Source organism: Littorina saxatilis, linkage group LG9, assembly GCF_037325665.1.
Source record: "Littorina saxatilis isolate snail1 linkage group LG9, US_GU_Lsax_2.0, whole genome shotgun sequence".
Taxonomy (NCBI): Eukaryota; Metazoa; Mollusca; class Gastropoda; order Littorinimorpha; family Littorinidae; genus Littorina; species Littorina saxatilis.
Genome location: NC_090253.1, coordinates 54,255,245 through 54,272,641, shown reverse-complemented (window position 1 = coordinate 54,272,641; position 17,397 = coordinate 54,255,245). Strand labels below are relative to the sequence as shown.

General features: G+C 43.9%; 2 protein-coding genes across 2 annotated transcripts in view; one reads left to right on the top strand and one right to left on the bottom strand.

Moving 5' to 3' along the window:
* The window catches only part of LOC138976484 (tripartite motif-containing protein 3-like), a gene marked incomplete in the record, with an annotated part of 395,324 nt that overhangs the window by 105,873 nt on the left and 272,054 nt on the right, over positions 1–17,397 (bottom strand).
* On the top strand, positions 9,999–13,487 carry LOC138976964 (transcription intermediary factor 1-beta-like). The gene is made up of 4 exons (XM_070349858.1): positions 9,999–10,655; positions 11,134–11,503; positions 12,539–12,735; positions 13,335–13,487. Exons 1-4 carry the CDS (start codon positions 9,999–10,001, stop codon positions 13,485–13,487), a joined length of 1,377 nt encoding a protein of 458 aa, XP_070205959.1.

Sequence of the window (17,397 nt, the reverse complement as noted above, 5' to 3'; positions counted from 1 at the left end):
TCATAGCTAACCGTTAACATCTGCTACATTCAAGTCAGAAATTACTCACCTTTTTCTCTCGGCGAAAGTTTTGATTTTTTGGCTTTCTCTTGATGCACTTCAGTTTTCTGAGGCAGACGTCGTTTGGTCATAATCTTCTTGGGTGGATTTGGGACCGCAAACAAAGTGGGCACCGCTGACCACTTCAGACCGTTTTCTGCTTTCTTGACTGGATGATTGAACTTAATATCTTCAAAGTGATCAATACAAAGGTAGCAATTTCTTTGTACATAATCCACGCTCCTCTTCCGTAGATCATCTCTTCTGCAGTTTTGTATCCATTGTTTGCATCTGTATGTCACAAGCAAAAGAATAACATTAATTACTCTCTCTCTCTCTCTCTCTCTCTCTCTCTCTCTCTCTCTCTCTCTCTCTCTCTCTCTCTCTCTCTCTCTCTCTCTCTCTCTCTCTCTCTCTCTGTCTACCCTCTTTGACCTTTACTCATTCAAAATGGTGTACAAGAACAACAACAACAATAACCATCATCATCATCATCATCATCATCAAAACGTTTACAATCAAAATATTAATCATGATAATACTAACGTTCGAAGCTGCAAGCTGTTATCCGTTGTAGATCTACTCTATAACCCCGCGACGGCCGTGTCAGTGAGATTGTTATGTCTACCCTAACGGCTGTGTTTATCAGCTCGATCGATCCGTATTTGCCACTAGCAGTTCCAGACTTGGCATGCCGAAATGAGATAAAGTAAAGGAGAAATAAATCTTATACATGTGAAACTAGTATCAACATGCACAGCTTGGACTGGGTTGAGGCTGTGTTGTGTACAGTGTGTGTTTTTACTGTTGCGGTAGAATAGATAGACACGCAGTTCGACGCTACAACTTTTACTGATTTTCCAACATTTAACGAGAGAAAAATTGAAGAAACAATCCTCACCTGCTCTCTTCCTTGGGAAATTTGAACATCCTGAAGCCTTTGGCATGTGTGTTTGAGCAATTGATGGCCGAACACCATGCCCCACTGCGTTTTCGCGTCGGCGCGGCCATACTTGTGCAGCACGATCACTACTGCTGTGAAAAGAGAAAGTAGATTTTTCCATGTTTCCGCGTGGTGGCGCCACTGGGCTTCCGGTCTCACTTTTCTGCACCGTATGGAGCGTCTCTGTATACTCTATAGTCTCTGGTTATACATATCAGTGGAGAAGGGGCATTGAATAAGTGTTTCTTTTTGATATCATTGTTCTGAATTTTGACTATTAGCTGGCATTTTACCTTTTGTTTCGTTATTGTAGTTGTTACTTTTGTGTAGTGAAACTTGATAACTCACTGCTGCCCATGTCTAGGTTGTGTCAATTGTTTTTTCTTCACTGAACGTACCACTGATTATCAATGATGACATCAGGGTTTTGTTCTGTTTTTTCTCTGGCATTTGAATTTGCTTCAAATCATTGTGAACTTTTTTTTTCCATGCAAAGTTACTGGTATATGTGAATATGTTAACACACTTCAAATCAAAACCTGAAATGTCTCCTTTTTAAAAGTAATTTTTTTAATTTCTTTTATTTAAATGGTACACATTCATATGATTGTCTCCCTTTTTTTCCCTTTTTTTTTGTCCTTTTTTTTTGTCTCTCCTTCTCTTATTTTGTTTTTTTCTTTCTTATTCTTCGGTTTGTTCTTCCTTTTATCTTCTTATCCTCTTTCTCTTGCTTGTTCCTTGTCCCAGTATGCTTTCACGCCGCCCCATCTAATTATTTTGTGCTCCATCCACATCTGAATTTCGTTCAGCTGCCTTGTCCGAAATGTGTGTGGGGCACATATGTATGTTTAATGTCAATGTTCATGTTTCAAGTTCCTTGCTTTGTGAGTTGCATACCAATGTTTTATGCAGTCGTGATAGATTCTAAATGTATGTGTTATCCTAGTTTGGTGTACATTGACTGGATTTCGATCCCTGGAGAATGGGCATTAACTAAGTGTTTGTTTGTGATATCATTAGTAATCTGAAGTTCAACTATTAGCTGGCTTGTAGAACTTTTTTTCTCTTTTTGTTGCTGTTCTGTATTCAAACATGTTGATACAACTCACTGCTGCCTATGCCTAGGCTGTGCCAATTATTTATTTATTTGTTTACATCAATGTGATATAGTGACGAGTGTACATCAAAATTCTCTCTTATAAGTTATACTGGATTCTTCACTGCATGTACTACGGCGTATCGATGATGACTATCAGGGTTTTGTTCTATTTATTCTTTGTTCTGCCAATTTGAATTCTGCTTTGAATAGTATTTTGATCATTTTTGTTTCCGTGCTGCTGGTATGTCAAAATGCAGTGAAATTAAAACCTGGAAGTCACAATGGCAATAAGCGAGATTCAAATCTCTCCTTTGTTTTAATCAATTTATTTGACTGCATTTTTGTTTTAGAACTTGTACATAATTATGATCATCTCTGTTATCGAACCTGCACGCTTGACCTTTGTCTTTCTGGATCAATACAATGTTGTGCACTGCCCATTATTTGTTTGTGAGTGCGTAAAGCGGTTGTGTGGTCTGCGTAAAATTGTGTAGGTCAATCGTGACATCTGCGTGGAGAGTGCGTCAAATGCGTGAGAATGCGTAAAGCAATTGTGACATCTGCGTGGAGAGTGCGTCAAATGCGTGAGAATGCGTACAGCAATTGTGACATCTGCGTGAAGAGAGCGTAAAAAGCGCGTAATGCCTGAGAATGCGTCAATAATTCGTGATATCTGCGTGGAGAGTGCGCAAGATGATCAGGACATCTGCGTCAAGAGCGCGTTAAATGCGTAAAGCAATCGTGTCGTCTGCGTGGAGAGCGCGTTAATAGCGTGAGAATGCGTAAAGCAATCGTGACGTCTGCGTGGAGAGTGCGAATTTGTCTTGGTGTCAAATAAGCGTGCGCTGGAGGTGCGTATGGTCTGCGTAATCTGAGGGAAAACGAGTGTGTCACGCATGTATTTCGCTTTGCAAAATCGCGCGCGTTACGCATGCGTCCAGTGCAGTTGTTACGCAGAGTTTGGCGACTGCGACACGCATTCGCTGCGCAAAATTTTGCTGGCTGGGCACTGGTAGAGACTACATTAGTAGAGTGACCGTGTCCTATTCACCATTCAGCGTGACAACCACTGGTAGAGACTACATTAGTAGAGTGACCGTGTCCTATTCACCATTCAGCGTGACAACCACTGGTAGAGACTACATTAGTAGAGTGACCGTGTCCTATTCACCATTCAGCGTCACAACCACTGGTAGAGACTACATTAGTAGAGTGACGTGTCCTATTCACCATTCAGCGTCACAACCACTGGTAGAGACTACATTAGTAGAGTGACCGTGTCCTATTCACCATTCAGCGTGACAACCACTGGTAGAGACTACATTAGTAGAGTGACGTGTCCTCATTGAAGTTGTGTCGTGTTGCAAGTGGGAGACTGATTTCGACCCGCGAGAAAGGTGAGAGGCAATAGTTAAGTAGTGTGTGTGTGTGTGTGTGTGTGTGTGTGTGCGTGTGTGTGTGTGTGTGTGTGTGTGTGTGTGTGTGTGTGTGTGTGTGTGTTCGTGCGTTTGTGTGTGTGTGTTCGTGTGTGTGTGTGTGTGTGTGTGTGTGTGTGTGTGTGCTCGTGCGTTTTAGTGTGTGCTTATGCTTGCGTGTGTGTGTATGTGTTTTTGTGTGTTTTGTGAGTGTGTGTGTGTGTGTGTGTGTGTGTGTGTGCGTGTGTGTGTGTGTGTGTATGTATGTGTGTGTGTTTGAGAGAGAGACGGACAGACAGACAGACAGACAGACAGACAGACAGACAGACAGATACAAGCTATGGTCTCCTGGATGTTGTACAATTTTCGTTACTGCGCGCACTGTGTGTAAGTGTATTATTGTGCCAGGCCCCAACACGAAGAGACGTCAGACATGTGATTACACTGTAACCACGACTAGACCGCTTAGCTACACAACAGAAGGTTTTGATCGCTATACAGGGAGTGGCTGCACCTGTAAGCTGTTATGTCAACGCCTGCTGCATCGATTTAAGTTAAAGATACTCTCCCCCGTTTGTGAACTATCATGTAAACGCCCACAGTTGTGTCGACTGAGACTATTACATGGATAAGAGTATTCTAACGGCTTGACACATACGAAAAAGCTGCTGTCTGGTTGTAAAGTATCGTCCATCTACGCATTGAGACTTTCTTACTGTAATTGTGCTCGAGAGCCAAACTTTACGTTTCTGTTCTGCTGTTATATTTCTGAAATGGCCCGAGAACCAATTAAGAAATAACATTAAATTAAAAATAAGGTGCACTCCGAATACACAACAGCATTGCCCTGTACATGTTTATTGTTTATTTATTGTCCAGCGTAAACGTGTGGATAACATGTGCGGTGGTCCACATGATGGATAAAACAAAGAAAGAACTAAATGAAATGTTTCTTTAAAGGTTCAGTTCTTTCCGTGAAAACAGCTCTGGGCATAATATCTCACTTCTACCAACACTTTCACATCCGATACAAACTATCGCTCCTTCTTCTTCAGCGTTCCAGAATGTTCTGGTTACGTGTGAGCTCGTTTGCCCATTTGGGTTCCCCAAACTATACTCTGAGAGTATAGTCAGCTTCACTCCGCTTTCGTTGAGTAGGCATGCTGGGTATTTTCGTGTTTCCATTACCCACCGAACTCTGACATGGATTACAGGATATTTTCCGTGCGCACTTGGTCTTGTGCTTGCGTGTACACACGAAGGGGGTTTAAGTCACCAGCAGGTCTGCACATAAGTTGACCTGGGAGATCAGAAAATCTCCACACTTAAGAGGGCCCCAAAGGGGGGGTATCATCACGATCACGGGAAGGGAAATTTTAACTTTCACGATCACAGTTACCTTGATTTTTGTTTTCACGATCACGAACACCAGTGGCAAATCACGGTCACGGTAAAAGTTGCATGTACAGAAAGCACGTGTCAAAGTAAACACAACCACACAGAAATTGGCTCATCTGGATCTATTGTTTATTCAACACAAAGTGAGATCAGAACTGTTGCACTTTTTTATTATTATTTTTTTTAATTCTCTTTCATACACACATAGAAATTATACATATCATGATTTGTAATCAGAAACAAGAATGTTGTTTTCATTGTTTTCTCTCTCTCTCTCTCTGTCTCTCTCTCTATCTCTCTCTCTCTGTCTCTCTGTCTCCCTATCTCTCTCTCTCTCTGTCTCTCTCTCTATTTCTCTCTCTCTCTGTCTCTCTCTGTCTCTCTCTGTCTCTCTCTGTCTCTCTCTCTCTCTCTCTCTCTCTCTCTCTCTCTCTCTCTCTCTCTCTCTCTCTCTCTCTCTCTCTCTCCCTCCCCCGGTGTCACCTTGTCACAAGTCGTGTGCTGCGAGAAAAATGTATCCCATTTAAATATAAAAACCCAAGCACTTTTAGACTCAGCTTGTTCCTGGCTTCCCCTCAAGAAACTGTTGTTAGAAATGTATCCTTGTGTATAAAGCCTTTAAATTAAGAGATGTTTTAACCTCTTAGTTAAATAACGTGTAATGTATGTTTTAATCCGTAGTGTTGTGCGATTGTTATGTTGTACCTTTTTTGCACCTGATGAGTTAAATTATTTGCAACGTTAATCATTTGTTCACACTCCGATCCTTCATAAGGGGCTATGGCCTATTGAATAAATTATCTGCGTCTGCGTCTGCGTCTCTCTCTCTCTCTCTCTCTCTCTCTCTCTCTCTCTCTCTCTCTCTCTCTCTCTCTCTCTCTCTCTCTCTCTCTCTCTCCACTCATACACATTCAACTCCCACACCCTCACTCACACACATGAATATATACGGTACTTGCACAATTTCACATTTCCAGAGCTAAATCTTGTAAACCCATTTTCTCAAAAACTATTGGGTGGATTGAAATTAAAGTACATGTATGTTTGATGGGTTCTTTATTTTCAACTTTGCCATACAATGTGAGGTACACCATCGCCTGGTTTCATGGCCTTGAAAAACAAACAGGAATGCTACAGGCCAAAAATGGTTTTACCTGAAAGAAGCGCGCAGTGGCGAAGCCACAAGGCTGAGCCTGCGAAGCAGGCGAGCCGACAAGGGGGGACCGGGGGCATGCCCCCCCGAATTTTTTTTCAAAAAACGGTTAAAATCTGTGCAATCTGGTGCATTCTGGGCATCATTTTCAGGGCTGTAATAGTGTTATAATCTTGTTAAAAATCCCATTTTAGCCTCCCCCCACCACCATTCAACACGCCTCCAAACTGGTGAAAACAACACTACTGTGCGCTGGCTTCCTTGAGACCAGCGCCCGGTCGCGTTGCACGATATTCACACGGATCGTTTTTGCGGAAATATTTCAACTTCACCGGAATAAATTTGACTTTACCGAATTTTGAAAACGGCTTTATCGGATTTCCGGCAATTACCGGAAAATTAGCATGCCTGACAAAATCCCCAACGAAATGATGACTTTGATCGTCTTTGACATGAGGATCAAGTGACCCAAACTAGAGGGCCCCAAAGGGGGGGTATTATCACGATCACGGGAAGGGAAATTTTAGCTTTCACGATCACAGTTACCTTGATTTTTGTTTTCACGATCACGAACACCTTGACGAATAGAGGATCATAGAGTGATACAGCTGTGAAAAATGTACGTTGAAAATAAAATGCTTTGCAATAATGCCCATCACGATCACGAAAACAAATGACGATCACGATCACGAGACTTGATTTTTTTGTCATCACGGATCACGGGCAAAGTCCCATCACGATCACAGAAATATCGGCAATCACGGTCACAGAAAGGTCAAAAAACGCCAATCACGATCACGATTTTAAACCCTTTGGGGCCCTCAAACTAGTACGTCTCCCCGCCATTGTTTCTGAATTTAACCCATTGTTGATATTAACGTTTACAGGCGCTAAAATAAATCCAAGCTTAATGCAAAGAAGCGACAATTAGAATCTATGCCAAGCGTGTCCACGTTGCTGGGATGAAAAACACATTTCTAGTTTCGGTTTTGCTACACGCAGACTCGATCTCGAGCCAGTCGAGGTCACACTGAGCGAGTGATAGCCGGACGTGGCAATGTCGACAATGTCAATAATCTCACTCAAACTAAAAGATCTTGAACAAATTTCAAGATCTTTGCCTACATTCAGAACAGTCATATAGCAACATAGATCAACATACCTTGATATTTCGTCTTCGGAAAGACCGACCCGTAGCCTGACCTTTCCACCAAGGAAGGCATTCTCGCCGCCTGCTTTGGTCTGGCTTGAATCCACAAAATATAACAGAAGTTCGATGACAGTACCGCTGCACGCCATTTTTGATCTTCGAATTCGAATTTGACTGAATGCACTCAAAACTTTTGCACGAAGCCCTTTCATTGGATGAAGTTTGGCAGACTTTTGCAATTTGCCTTCTGATTGGATCTCTTTTTGTGTGTGATTGGTTCTCTTAAAGGGAAGCAATCGCTGTCAAAATCATATTTCTGAATGTGTTGTTGCTTCCCTTCAATCGGGATTGGCTCCTTGACGAATAGAGGATCATAGAGTGATACAGCTGTGAAAAATGTACGTTGAAAATAAAATGCTTTGCAATAATGCCCATCACGATCACGAAAACAAATGACGATCACGATCACGAGACTTGATTTTTTTGTCATCACGGATCACAGAAATGGAAATTTCGGCAATCACGGTCACAGAAAGGTCAAAAATCGCCAATCACGATCACGATTTTAAACCCTTTGGGGCCCTCTTAACCCACTAGGCGGCAGCTCCACTTACACACATACTTATAATCAACATTTTGAGTGGTTTCTGTGTTCTGGACTTTTTTGGTAAGCTTATTCCCAGATTGACTCAAGTGTAGTGGCTGTGTCAGAATGCAATGGAAAACAACAACTACACAGAAAGCCGCCCGGCTGTAGGTATGTGTCAAGGTGGAAGGACGAGCTTGTCCCACGGGAAAGTCTGGCCAGATCTGAGAGGATGAGCTTGTCCCACGGGAAAGTCTGGCCAGATCTGAGAGGATGAGCTTGTCCCACGGGAAAGTCTGGCCAGATCTGAGAAGATGAGCTTGTCCCAGGGGAAAGTCTGGCCAGATCTGAGAGGATGAGCTCGTCCTACGGGAAAGTCTGGCCAGATCTGAGAGGATGAGCTCGTCCTACGGGAAAGTCTGGCCAGATCTGAGAGGATGAGCTTGTCCCACGGGAAAGCCTGGCCAGATCTGAGAGGATGAGCTTGTCCCATGGGAAAGTCTGGCCAGATCTGAGAGGATGAGCTTGTCCCATGGGAAAGCCTGGCCAGATCTAAGAGGATGAGCTCGTCCCACGGGAAAGTCTGGCCAGATCTGAGAGGATGAGCTCGTCCCACGGGAAAGTCTGGTCAGATCTGAGAGGATGAGCTTGTCCCATGGGAAAGTCTGGCCAGATCTGAGAGGATGAGCTTGTCCCATGGGAAAGTCTGGCCAGATCTGAGAGGATGAGCTTGTCCCATGGGAAAGTCTGGCCAGATCTGAGAGGATGAGCTTGTCCAAGGGGAAAGTCTGGCCAGATCTGAGAGGATGAGCTCGTCCCACGGGAAAGTCTGGCCCGATCTGAGAGGATGACCTTAATCGTTTATGGGAGAAGGAACGTACCTTTAATTTGTTCCAACGCAAAGGAACACTTGCGGCCCGCTGAAGTTTCTGTAGCCTGAAGTCAATTAAAGCGCTGTTTGGTTAGACAAATGTCATCCGAGTCAATGAAAGAAATGCGGCCAACTCAAGTTTCTACAGCCTGAAGTCAATTAAAGCGCTGTTTTGTTTAGACAAATTTAATCCCAGGCAATTGAAAGAAATGCGGCCAACTCAAGTCTCTACGGCCTAAAGTCAATTAAAGCGCTAGCGCTGTTTTGTTTAGACTAGGTGCGCAGTGTTTTGTGTCGTATTAGTTAATGAAGAGACTGTCCGTTTCCAGATACAGACACACAGACACACAGACAGACATTCACACAAATACACGCACACACAACTGTAACCGAGTGCCGAAACACTACGATCACCTCGGGAAGCGAAGTGCAATCAAACAGGATTGAAAATGTTAGGGCTAATTTCTTAGCCCTATCAAAAATGTTATGCAAACCCGAAGGTTTCCATGAACATACAGACAATCGGAAACCACCAGACCCCATCACAAACAGAATTCTACAATCCACTGGTGTTGACTTTTAAAGGCCAACAACTCGGGTGCAGAGTCTGCTGTGAAAGGAGCTGTAGCCTCCCCTGTCACACAACAAACACACACAATCACGCACGCGCATACAGACACATACATACACACTGACAAGCACACATACTCACACGCACAAACACACACACATACACACACACACACGCATCCACACAAATACAGGCACACACACAAAACACACACAATCACGCACGCGCATACAGACACATCCAGACACTCAGACAAGCACACATACTCACACCCTCAAACAACACCTACACACACTTACTCACACACACAAACACACACACACACACACACAAACACATACACACGCATACGCGCACACACACACACACACACACACGCACACAAACACACAAACACACACACACATTCACACACAAACACGCACACACACACACACAAACACACACGCACCCACATACACACACACACACCACACACACAAACACACACACACACCCTTTTGATTCCCAGCCTTCCGAAATAAATGTTGCAACACATTTTGCAATACATTTTGTAAAACAGTATGTGTGTGTGTGTGTGTGTGTGTGTGTGTGTGTGTGTGTGTGTGTGCGTGTGTGTGTGTGTGTGTGTGTGCGTGTGTGTGTGTGTATGTGTGTGCGCGTGTGTTTGTGTGTGTGTGTGTGTGCGTGTTTGTGTGTGAATGTGTATGTGTGTGTCTGTGTGTGTCTGTGTGTGTGTGTGTGTGTGTGTGTGTGTGTATCCAGAAATCATTATGGGTGCCGCCAGTAGCAGTGAGCTACCAGAATGCCCTGTCTGCCATGACGGCTATAAAGAGCCAAAGATACTGCCGTGTACACACCTAGCGTGCAAAAAGTGCGTCGTGTCGTGGCTGCAGAAGGCAGGGGTCAAGGGAGGCTGTCCGCTCTGCAGGGCCCCCATCCTGCCCTCCACCAGCCAAGGTCAACGTGACCTCAACACTCTGGTCAATGACCTGCCCACTGACCTGGCCACCATGGCTCTAGTGGACAGTCACACAGTGCTCATCGGTCAGCATGTCTGCATGATCTGTGACAACAGCGTAGCTGCCACGTCATTCTGCTTGCAATGCGACGCAAAAATCTGCAAAGCTTGTATAAGGACTCACAAGAACATACCCTCAACCAGGAAACACGTCATTGAAGACTTAAACAAACTCAGCCCGCAGCGGTTGGCTGAGATAAAACGTGCAACATGTAACGTGCACGATGATAGGCTGGCTGAGCTGTATTGCTCCACCCACCAGGAGCTCATTTGCACGCTGTGCAACTCGACCAATCACCGCAGCTGTGCAGAGGTGAAGGCCATCCCAGACGTGGCGACAGAGAAGAGAAGAGAACTGGAACAACAGGCACAGAGACTGAGGGACAGAGCGACAGCATTGGCAACGGAGGTTGGTGTGAACTCTTCATGTTAATGCTGTTGTGTTATCAGACTTTTTCCTCTCAATGTTTCTTTCTATCCGTGTGCTTCATTTGTTAAAGTGTACCATGAAAGCAGATTTAAATCGTTTCCGACTGATTTTACATGACGTTTTGAGTCTCATTGGATGATACAAATCAGGGGGAAATGGATGGTAAGGTGAATGCATTATGCATGCTTGAATGATTTATCTTCACGTAAAAATAAGACTTTAAACCTGAATTCGCATGACGTTTTAGGTCTCGATGGATGATAAAAATCGGGGGGAAATGGATGGTATGGTAAATGCATATCTTGTTGCATGCTCACATGATTTGTATGGACGTTAAAAAAACAAATTGTCGTAACTACGTGTATGAGGATGTATCGATTTTTCAGTGCGAAATTCGATTTTAAAAACGACATTTAGAAGTCCACTTTACAGAGTGATCAGTGTTCCTGTGTTTTAGATCCAAGAGGTCACGGACACTTTCAAGGCCATGCGTAAAAAGGCCAATGACATGTTCGATGACCTTGAGCAGTGCTTGAAGAAGCGACGTCAGGAGGTCAACACGCTGATACAAACTGAGGAAAACGCCGTCATGACGTCACTGGCGGAGCTGGAGAAATGGCGGGCGGCCTTAGCACTGAACGCAGCCAGCGTAGGAAATGTGGTGCAGTCAGCGTCTGGAGGGTCTCTGCTGGGGATGATGAAAGGTCTGACGTCACGCCTCGACGACCTGGAGTTACAGACCGGAACGACACGAAAGATGGAGGTCAAAGATTTGACCTTGGACCTCCAGAAACTGAATCAACTGAGGGCCGACATTGCCTCGCTGGGTACGTCATATTTCCTGTACAGCTTTTCTGTGTTGGTTGTTTGTTGTTGCTTCTTGTCTCAAGAACACAGAGAGTCTTGGGGGGGGGGGGGGGGGGGGGGCTCATTCAGCGGCCATGTCACTATCTTTTTTGTTCTCGACTTACGCTTTTTGAAAATTAATCGCATTTTATCTCAGTGATGATAAGAATTAGGTACCTGTAATTATCACTTGTACATAACAATGAATTGAGAGAAAAGACCATAACAGATGATACGCATTAGATCTGAGTGATGGTGTCATCTTACGCTGTTCAGTTGTCTGTCTGTGTCTGGGACGAGGCGTTATTCTGTCACACACTGTTCAGTTGTCTGTCTGTGTCTGGGACGAGGCGTTATTCTGTCACACACTGTTCAGTTGTCTGTCTGTGTCTGGGACGAGGCGTTATTCTGTCACACACTGTTCAGTTGTCTGTCTGTGTCTGGGACAAGGCGTTATTCTGTCACACACTGTTCAGTTGTCTGTCTGTGTCTGGGACGAGGCGTTATTCTGTCACACACTGTTCAGTTGTCTGTCTGTGCCTGGGACGAGGCGTTATTCTGTCACACACTGTTCAGTTGTCTGTCTGTGTCTGGGACGAGGCGTTATTCTGTCACACACTGTTCAGTTGTCTGTCTGTGTCTGGGACGAGGCGTTATTCTGTCTCACACTGTTCAGTTGTCTGTCTGTGTCTGGGACGAGGCGTTATTCTGTCACACACTGTTCAGTTGTCTGTCTGTGTCTGGGACGAGGCGTTATTCTGTCACACACTGCTTGCAGAGGGACACAGTCATTCAGGGACTCGTCACGAAAGATGCAAGGAGGGGTCAGTTCTTAGTCTCTCGATCATGCCTTGAAACCATACGTTTAAATACATCGTAAAATCAATACCTCTTTAATAAAAACAACATACCACGTATCATAATTACGTTACGTTAGATAATTGATAAATACAATTCTAGAATGCAGACTTTACACATGAATTGAACGTTTTTCAAGTACTGAAATGTGTCTACAGGTCAGATCACAAAGCCCGCCACAACACCGACAACGTTACAGCAGCCTACACAGCCGTCACCAGCAACAACTACAGCGACATCAGCGACAACACCACGGACTGCAGACAAACCCAGAAAGGCGGCGTTGGCCAAAGTACTGAGAGTAGGGGACCGGGTCAAACCGGGACCGGACTGGTATTCTGATCTTGGCTCTAAGGTAAGACTGCGTGTCCCTCTCCTGTCTGACAGTGCAATCACTCAGTCGCAGTTGTCACTAAAAGGAAGCTGATACAATACATATTCTGGTTCTGCTTTTGCTCGAGATGCAACACAAATGAAATGTTGTGTTATAAACATGATTCAGAAGAAATAGAGTTTAATGAACTAAAGAGGAATACATTCACACACGCACGCATGTAAATACGCACTCAAACAAATGCATACAAACTGGATGAAACCATGCTGATACTTCCTTATTTGGCGTTTGTTGCACACACACACACACACACACACACACACACACACACACACACACACACACACACACACACACGCATATATATACATATACATACACACATATACATCCACACACACATACATACATAGACACACTCACACATACACACACAAACACCCCCTCACACACACACACACACACACACACACACACACACACACACACACACACACACACACACGCACAAACACCCCCTCACACACACACACACACACACGCACAAACACCCCCTCACACACAAACACACACACACACACACACACATACAAGCAGTGACCAGTGTGTACTGTGTGCAGGACAAGAAAGGCACAGTGACGGCCATCCCGTCAAGACTAGCAGTACAGCGGGGCGGTGATCCACAAGGCAGGGTGGACGTGCAGTGGGATGATGGATATGAAGACTGGTACCGTATGGGAATTAATGGCTGGTATTCCCTGGACCTGCTGTGACAGCCTTCGTCACCCCCACCTTTCCCCGTGCACTGTATTGTACTGATTGTAGTGTCTCAGTATCCTTCTGCATGTAGTGAATAAAGTGTGTTTGTGTGTGTGTGTGTGTGTGTGTGTGTGTGTGTGTGTGTGTGTGTGTGTGTGTGTGTGTGTGTGTGTGTGTGTGTGTGTGTGTGTGTGTGTGTACGAGTACAGATTTCAGAGTTATGTTAACAAAATCATTTGTTTTGTATCCATAAAGAACAGGCCACAGAACCTTAACGGCATGGCGAAGCTCAATAGTGTTTGGCACGCATACAGAATAATCATTTTCTTTTGTTTTCACGTGCAATGTGTCTGCCCCAGCGCTTTGTTTACTGTCGGCAGAGGGTGTAACCTCCCCTGGCTGTAATTATCTCACTATTCCTGTTTAGAAGACTGGACTGAAGGCGTTGGAGCCTTTTTTAGATCCAAAATCGGTTCTGTTTTTCTTGGGGAGCCGTAGAGAGTGTGAGTTGTCTGTATGGAGCTGGGTGTCACCCACTGTGGGTCCTCTGTGGCATACACCAGGGGTGATTGACATTGATTCAGATATCTAGATATCAGCCTGCCCACTCACCCATGACGAGGCCGTTGTTCTAGTTGTGACAGGGGAGGCTACCGCTCCTTTCACAGCAGACTCTGCACTCGAGTTGTTGGCCTTTAAAAGTCAACACCAGTGGATTGTAGAAGTCTGTTTGTGATTGGGTCTGGTGGTTTCCGATTGTCTGTATGTCCATGGAAACCTTCGGGTTTGCATAACAGTTTTTATAGGGCTAAGAAATTAGCCCTAACATTTTCAATCCTGTTTGATTGCACTTCGCTTCCCGAGGTGATCGTAGTGTTTCGGCACACGGTCACATAGTTACAGACTGGAACGATTCTTGCGTGATCATTCTTCACGTCATCGTCCACCCGTGTCAAGTCCTCAGCAGAGCAGCCTTCCTAGAAGGGACTGATGGTGTCACACGGAACTCCATATCTATACTTGTTGACTTTGTTAACGCCTTCGACAACCTCTAAGATGGGCTTTAGGTGCACATTAAGCCTCCTAACATACTGTGGGATTTACCACCTTGTGACGTCACTGGTTTAGTATTTGTGAGAGTTTAAAACATCTGCACCAAAAAACCTCGGAATAACGACACCGTTGTTTTTGCTAATGCCAGCAGCAGCAACGCAGAAAAACCGTTCTAAGTGTGCATACAAATGTAGATCCAACCATCTGCCACGTAATTCCATCATGTTTTGCTATACCGTGCCATATGACTTGATTAGCAAGTATAAACATTAATAACCAAACAATGTTTATTTCTTCAAGTTGACTCCCTGGGGGAAAGTGAGCTGTACTCACGTCACGTGTTGCACGAGTCAACAGCCACTGACAGTGAGCTGTACTCACGTCACGTGTTGCACGAGTCAACAGCCACTGACAGTGAGCTGTACTCACGTCACGTGTTGCACGAGTCAACAGCCACTGACAGTAAGCTGAATAGACACGCTTTCCATACATACTCATGATGACGCTGAATCAATAAACAGATTTGGTCATATCCGTTACCGGATATAAAAGGGCTGCTGCACTTTTAAGCTTTTGTTTTACATGTACTGTATAGCACTTAAACATACACTTGAGCATCTATATAGATTCAATAGTTTTGCTTTTTGACGATTTTCAACAAAAAGTGTAAAGTTGATTAGCAGTTATAAGTTATCATTGATTATGAATATTGTTTCGTGTAAAGGTTTTATTTTCTGTCCTCATCGTCATCGCTGTATTGCTGTTATAAACAGCCGTAGAAATAATAGCACTTGAATGCACGCAACTGTACACACACACACACACACACACACACATAGACACACACACACACACACACACACACACACACACACACACACACACGCACACACACAACAACAACAACATCAACATCAACAACTACACATCTTTCATGTATTTCTAACCCATAGCCATACCAATTCTAGCTCATGAATGTATAAATGTATTCTCGGGTCGTGAATGACCCGTTTCAATGCTCGGTAGTTAACAAGTGGCTCTATCCCATCTCCCCCCTTTCCCCTATCCCATCTCCCCCCTTTCCCCGTCGCGATATAACCTTGAATGGTTGAAAACGACGTTAAACACCAAATAAAGAAAGAAAGAATGCTCGGTAGAATATACGATCTGCCAAGCGATCGTCGTAAGTGTGTTCTAACGTTCAACGGTCTGATAATCAGAATGGATCAAAATAGTGATCCAGTGTGGAAATACAGTTCTCAAGAAGAGAATAATATCGTAAATGAAGTAAATATGTCGAAATGTTAATAAAACGATGTCTGCGGACATCGTAATTGTGAAGAAGTGATAGCTAAAGAGGGCCTATATTTTTGCTGCGGACGAGTTCGCGAGAGAGTCGGCCATTGTAGCCATTTTTGCCAGTGCGAGGCACCCCTACAGTATTCCTGTGTTGCTATACAGGTAGGAGGGCGGTGGGGGGGGGGGGGGGGGTATAAAACACTTAGGACACAGAATCTTGTTAGTTATTAGTATTTTAGAGCTTGTAGGATTTGAGTTTTAGGTTAGGATTTGCAGATACATTTATTAGAGTAGGGCGGATTGCTAGCAGTAAAGAATCTTGAGATGCTCTTTCATTAAATAGGCAGTGTAGGAGCTAGACTTAGTTTCAAAGGATGATCCACATCATTTCGGGCTGGTCAAACTGTCTGGTTCCGAAAGATCCAAAAGCGAGATAGGAGAAAAATCATCGTAGATAGTTAAAAAAAAAATAAAAAAAACTCAATCGGACTGGTTAGGTCCGAAAAACATAGCTAGTTAGGTGGGATTTAAACTAGAGGACGTAAGTGCGCTTGTTGAGCCCATTGCAGTCGGGTTGGACTTCGCATCGTACCGTTCATAAATAGGAGTAGCACTTTGTAATTGGGGCCAAAATTGTCGTTGGAGAAATAGGGCTGCGGCCTCAATTTGACAATGATTAAAGTAGTCTTTAGAAGTCTTAGACAGCAATTGTAATAAACTCTTGGCTTGTTCGTCCATGTGTAACCAAAAAATTAAGTAGCATCTTTCCAGAATTGTATTCATCCAAACCATAGTTAGTTAGCGAACAAATATATCATGTACGGGATCAGCCATAGTTAGTTAGGCGCCGGGCTGCAATAGGCGGCGGGCTGCAAGACCTCCACGTAGTTAGTACACGCGTGTTGGGAGATTAGGTGCCTTTTGATTAACACTTTTACTTGTTTGAAAGCGTGTGTCGGCACTTGGAATGTGTATGCTATGTATTTTGTATTGATGTATACAATAATATGCTGATCACTTGACCTTTTGTGGAATAAAACATTGTTAGAAATATACAACTGACGTGTGGGCTCCCTCTATGTCTGATTGACGTTCAGATTGATTGAATTCTTGTTCTTTTACTGTTGAGTTTATTCATTGACCAGTCAAGCCGGAATCTTAGGGAAGAAAAGAGTTAGCAGTAGACTAGGGATAGGTTTGCATTGCACTTTGCAATAAAATAACACAACGCGATGACAAAACATCCAATAAAGTAACAACGATTGCATTGCACTAGGGAATAGAATAACACAACGCGAGGTCAAAACATCAAATAAAGTAACAACGATTGCATGCACTAGGGAATAGAATAACACAACGCGATGACAAAACATCAAATACAGTAACAACGATTGCATGCACTAGGGAATAGAATAACACAACGCGATGACAAAACATCAAATAAAGTAACAACGATTGCATGCACTAGGGAATAGAATAACACAACGCGATGACAAAACATCCAATAAAGTAACAACGATTGCATGCACTAGGGAATAGAATAACACAACGCGATGACAAAACATCAAATAA

What these genes read in the sequence shown, in the direction of transcription:
- LOC138976964 (XM_070349858.1), top strand. Translation starts at nt 9,999, where the DNA reads ATGGGTGCCGCCAGTAGCAGTGAGCTACCAGAATGCCCTGTCTGCCAT. An exon ending in GGCCGACATTGCCTCGCTGG is followed by an intron (nt 11,504 to 12,538) that starts GTACGTCATATT and finishes ATGTGTCTACAG; the next exon opens with GTCAGATCACAAAGCCCGCC. An exon ending in ATTCTGATCTTGGCTCTAAG is followed by an intron (nt 12,736 to 13,334) that starts GTAAGACTGCGT and finishes TACTGTGTGCAG; the next exon opens with GACAAGAAAGGCACAGTGAC.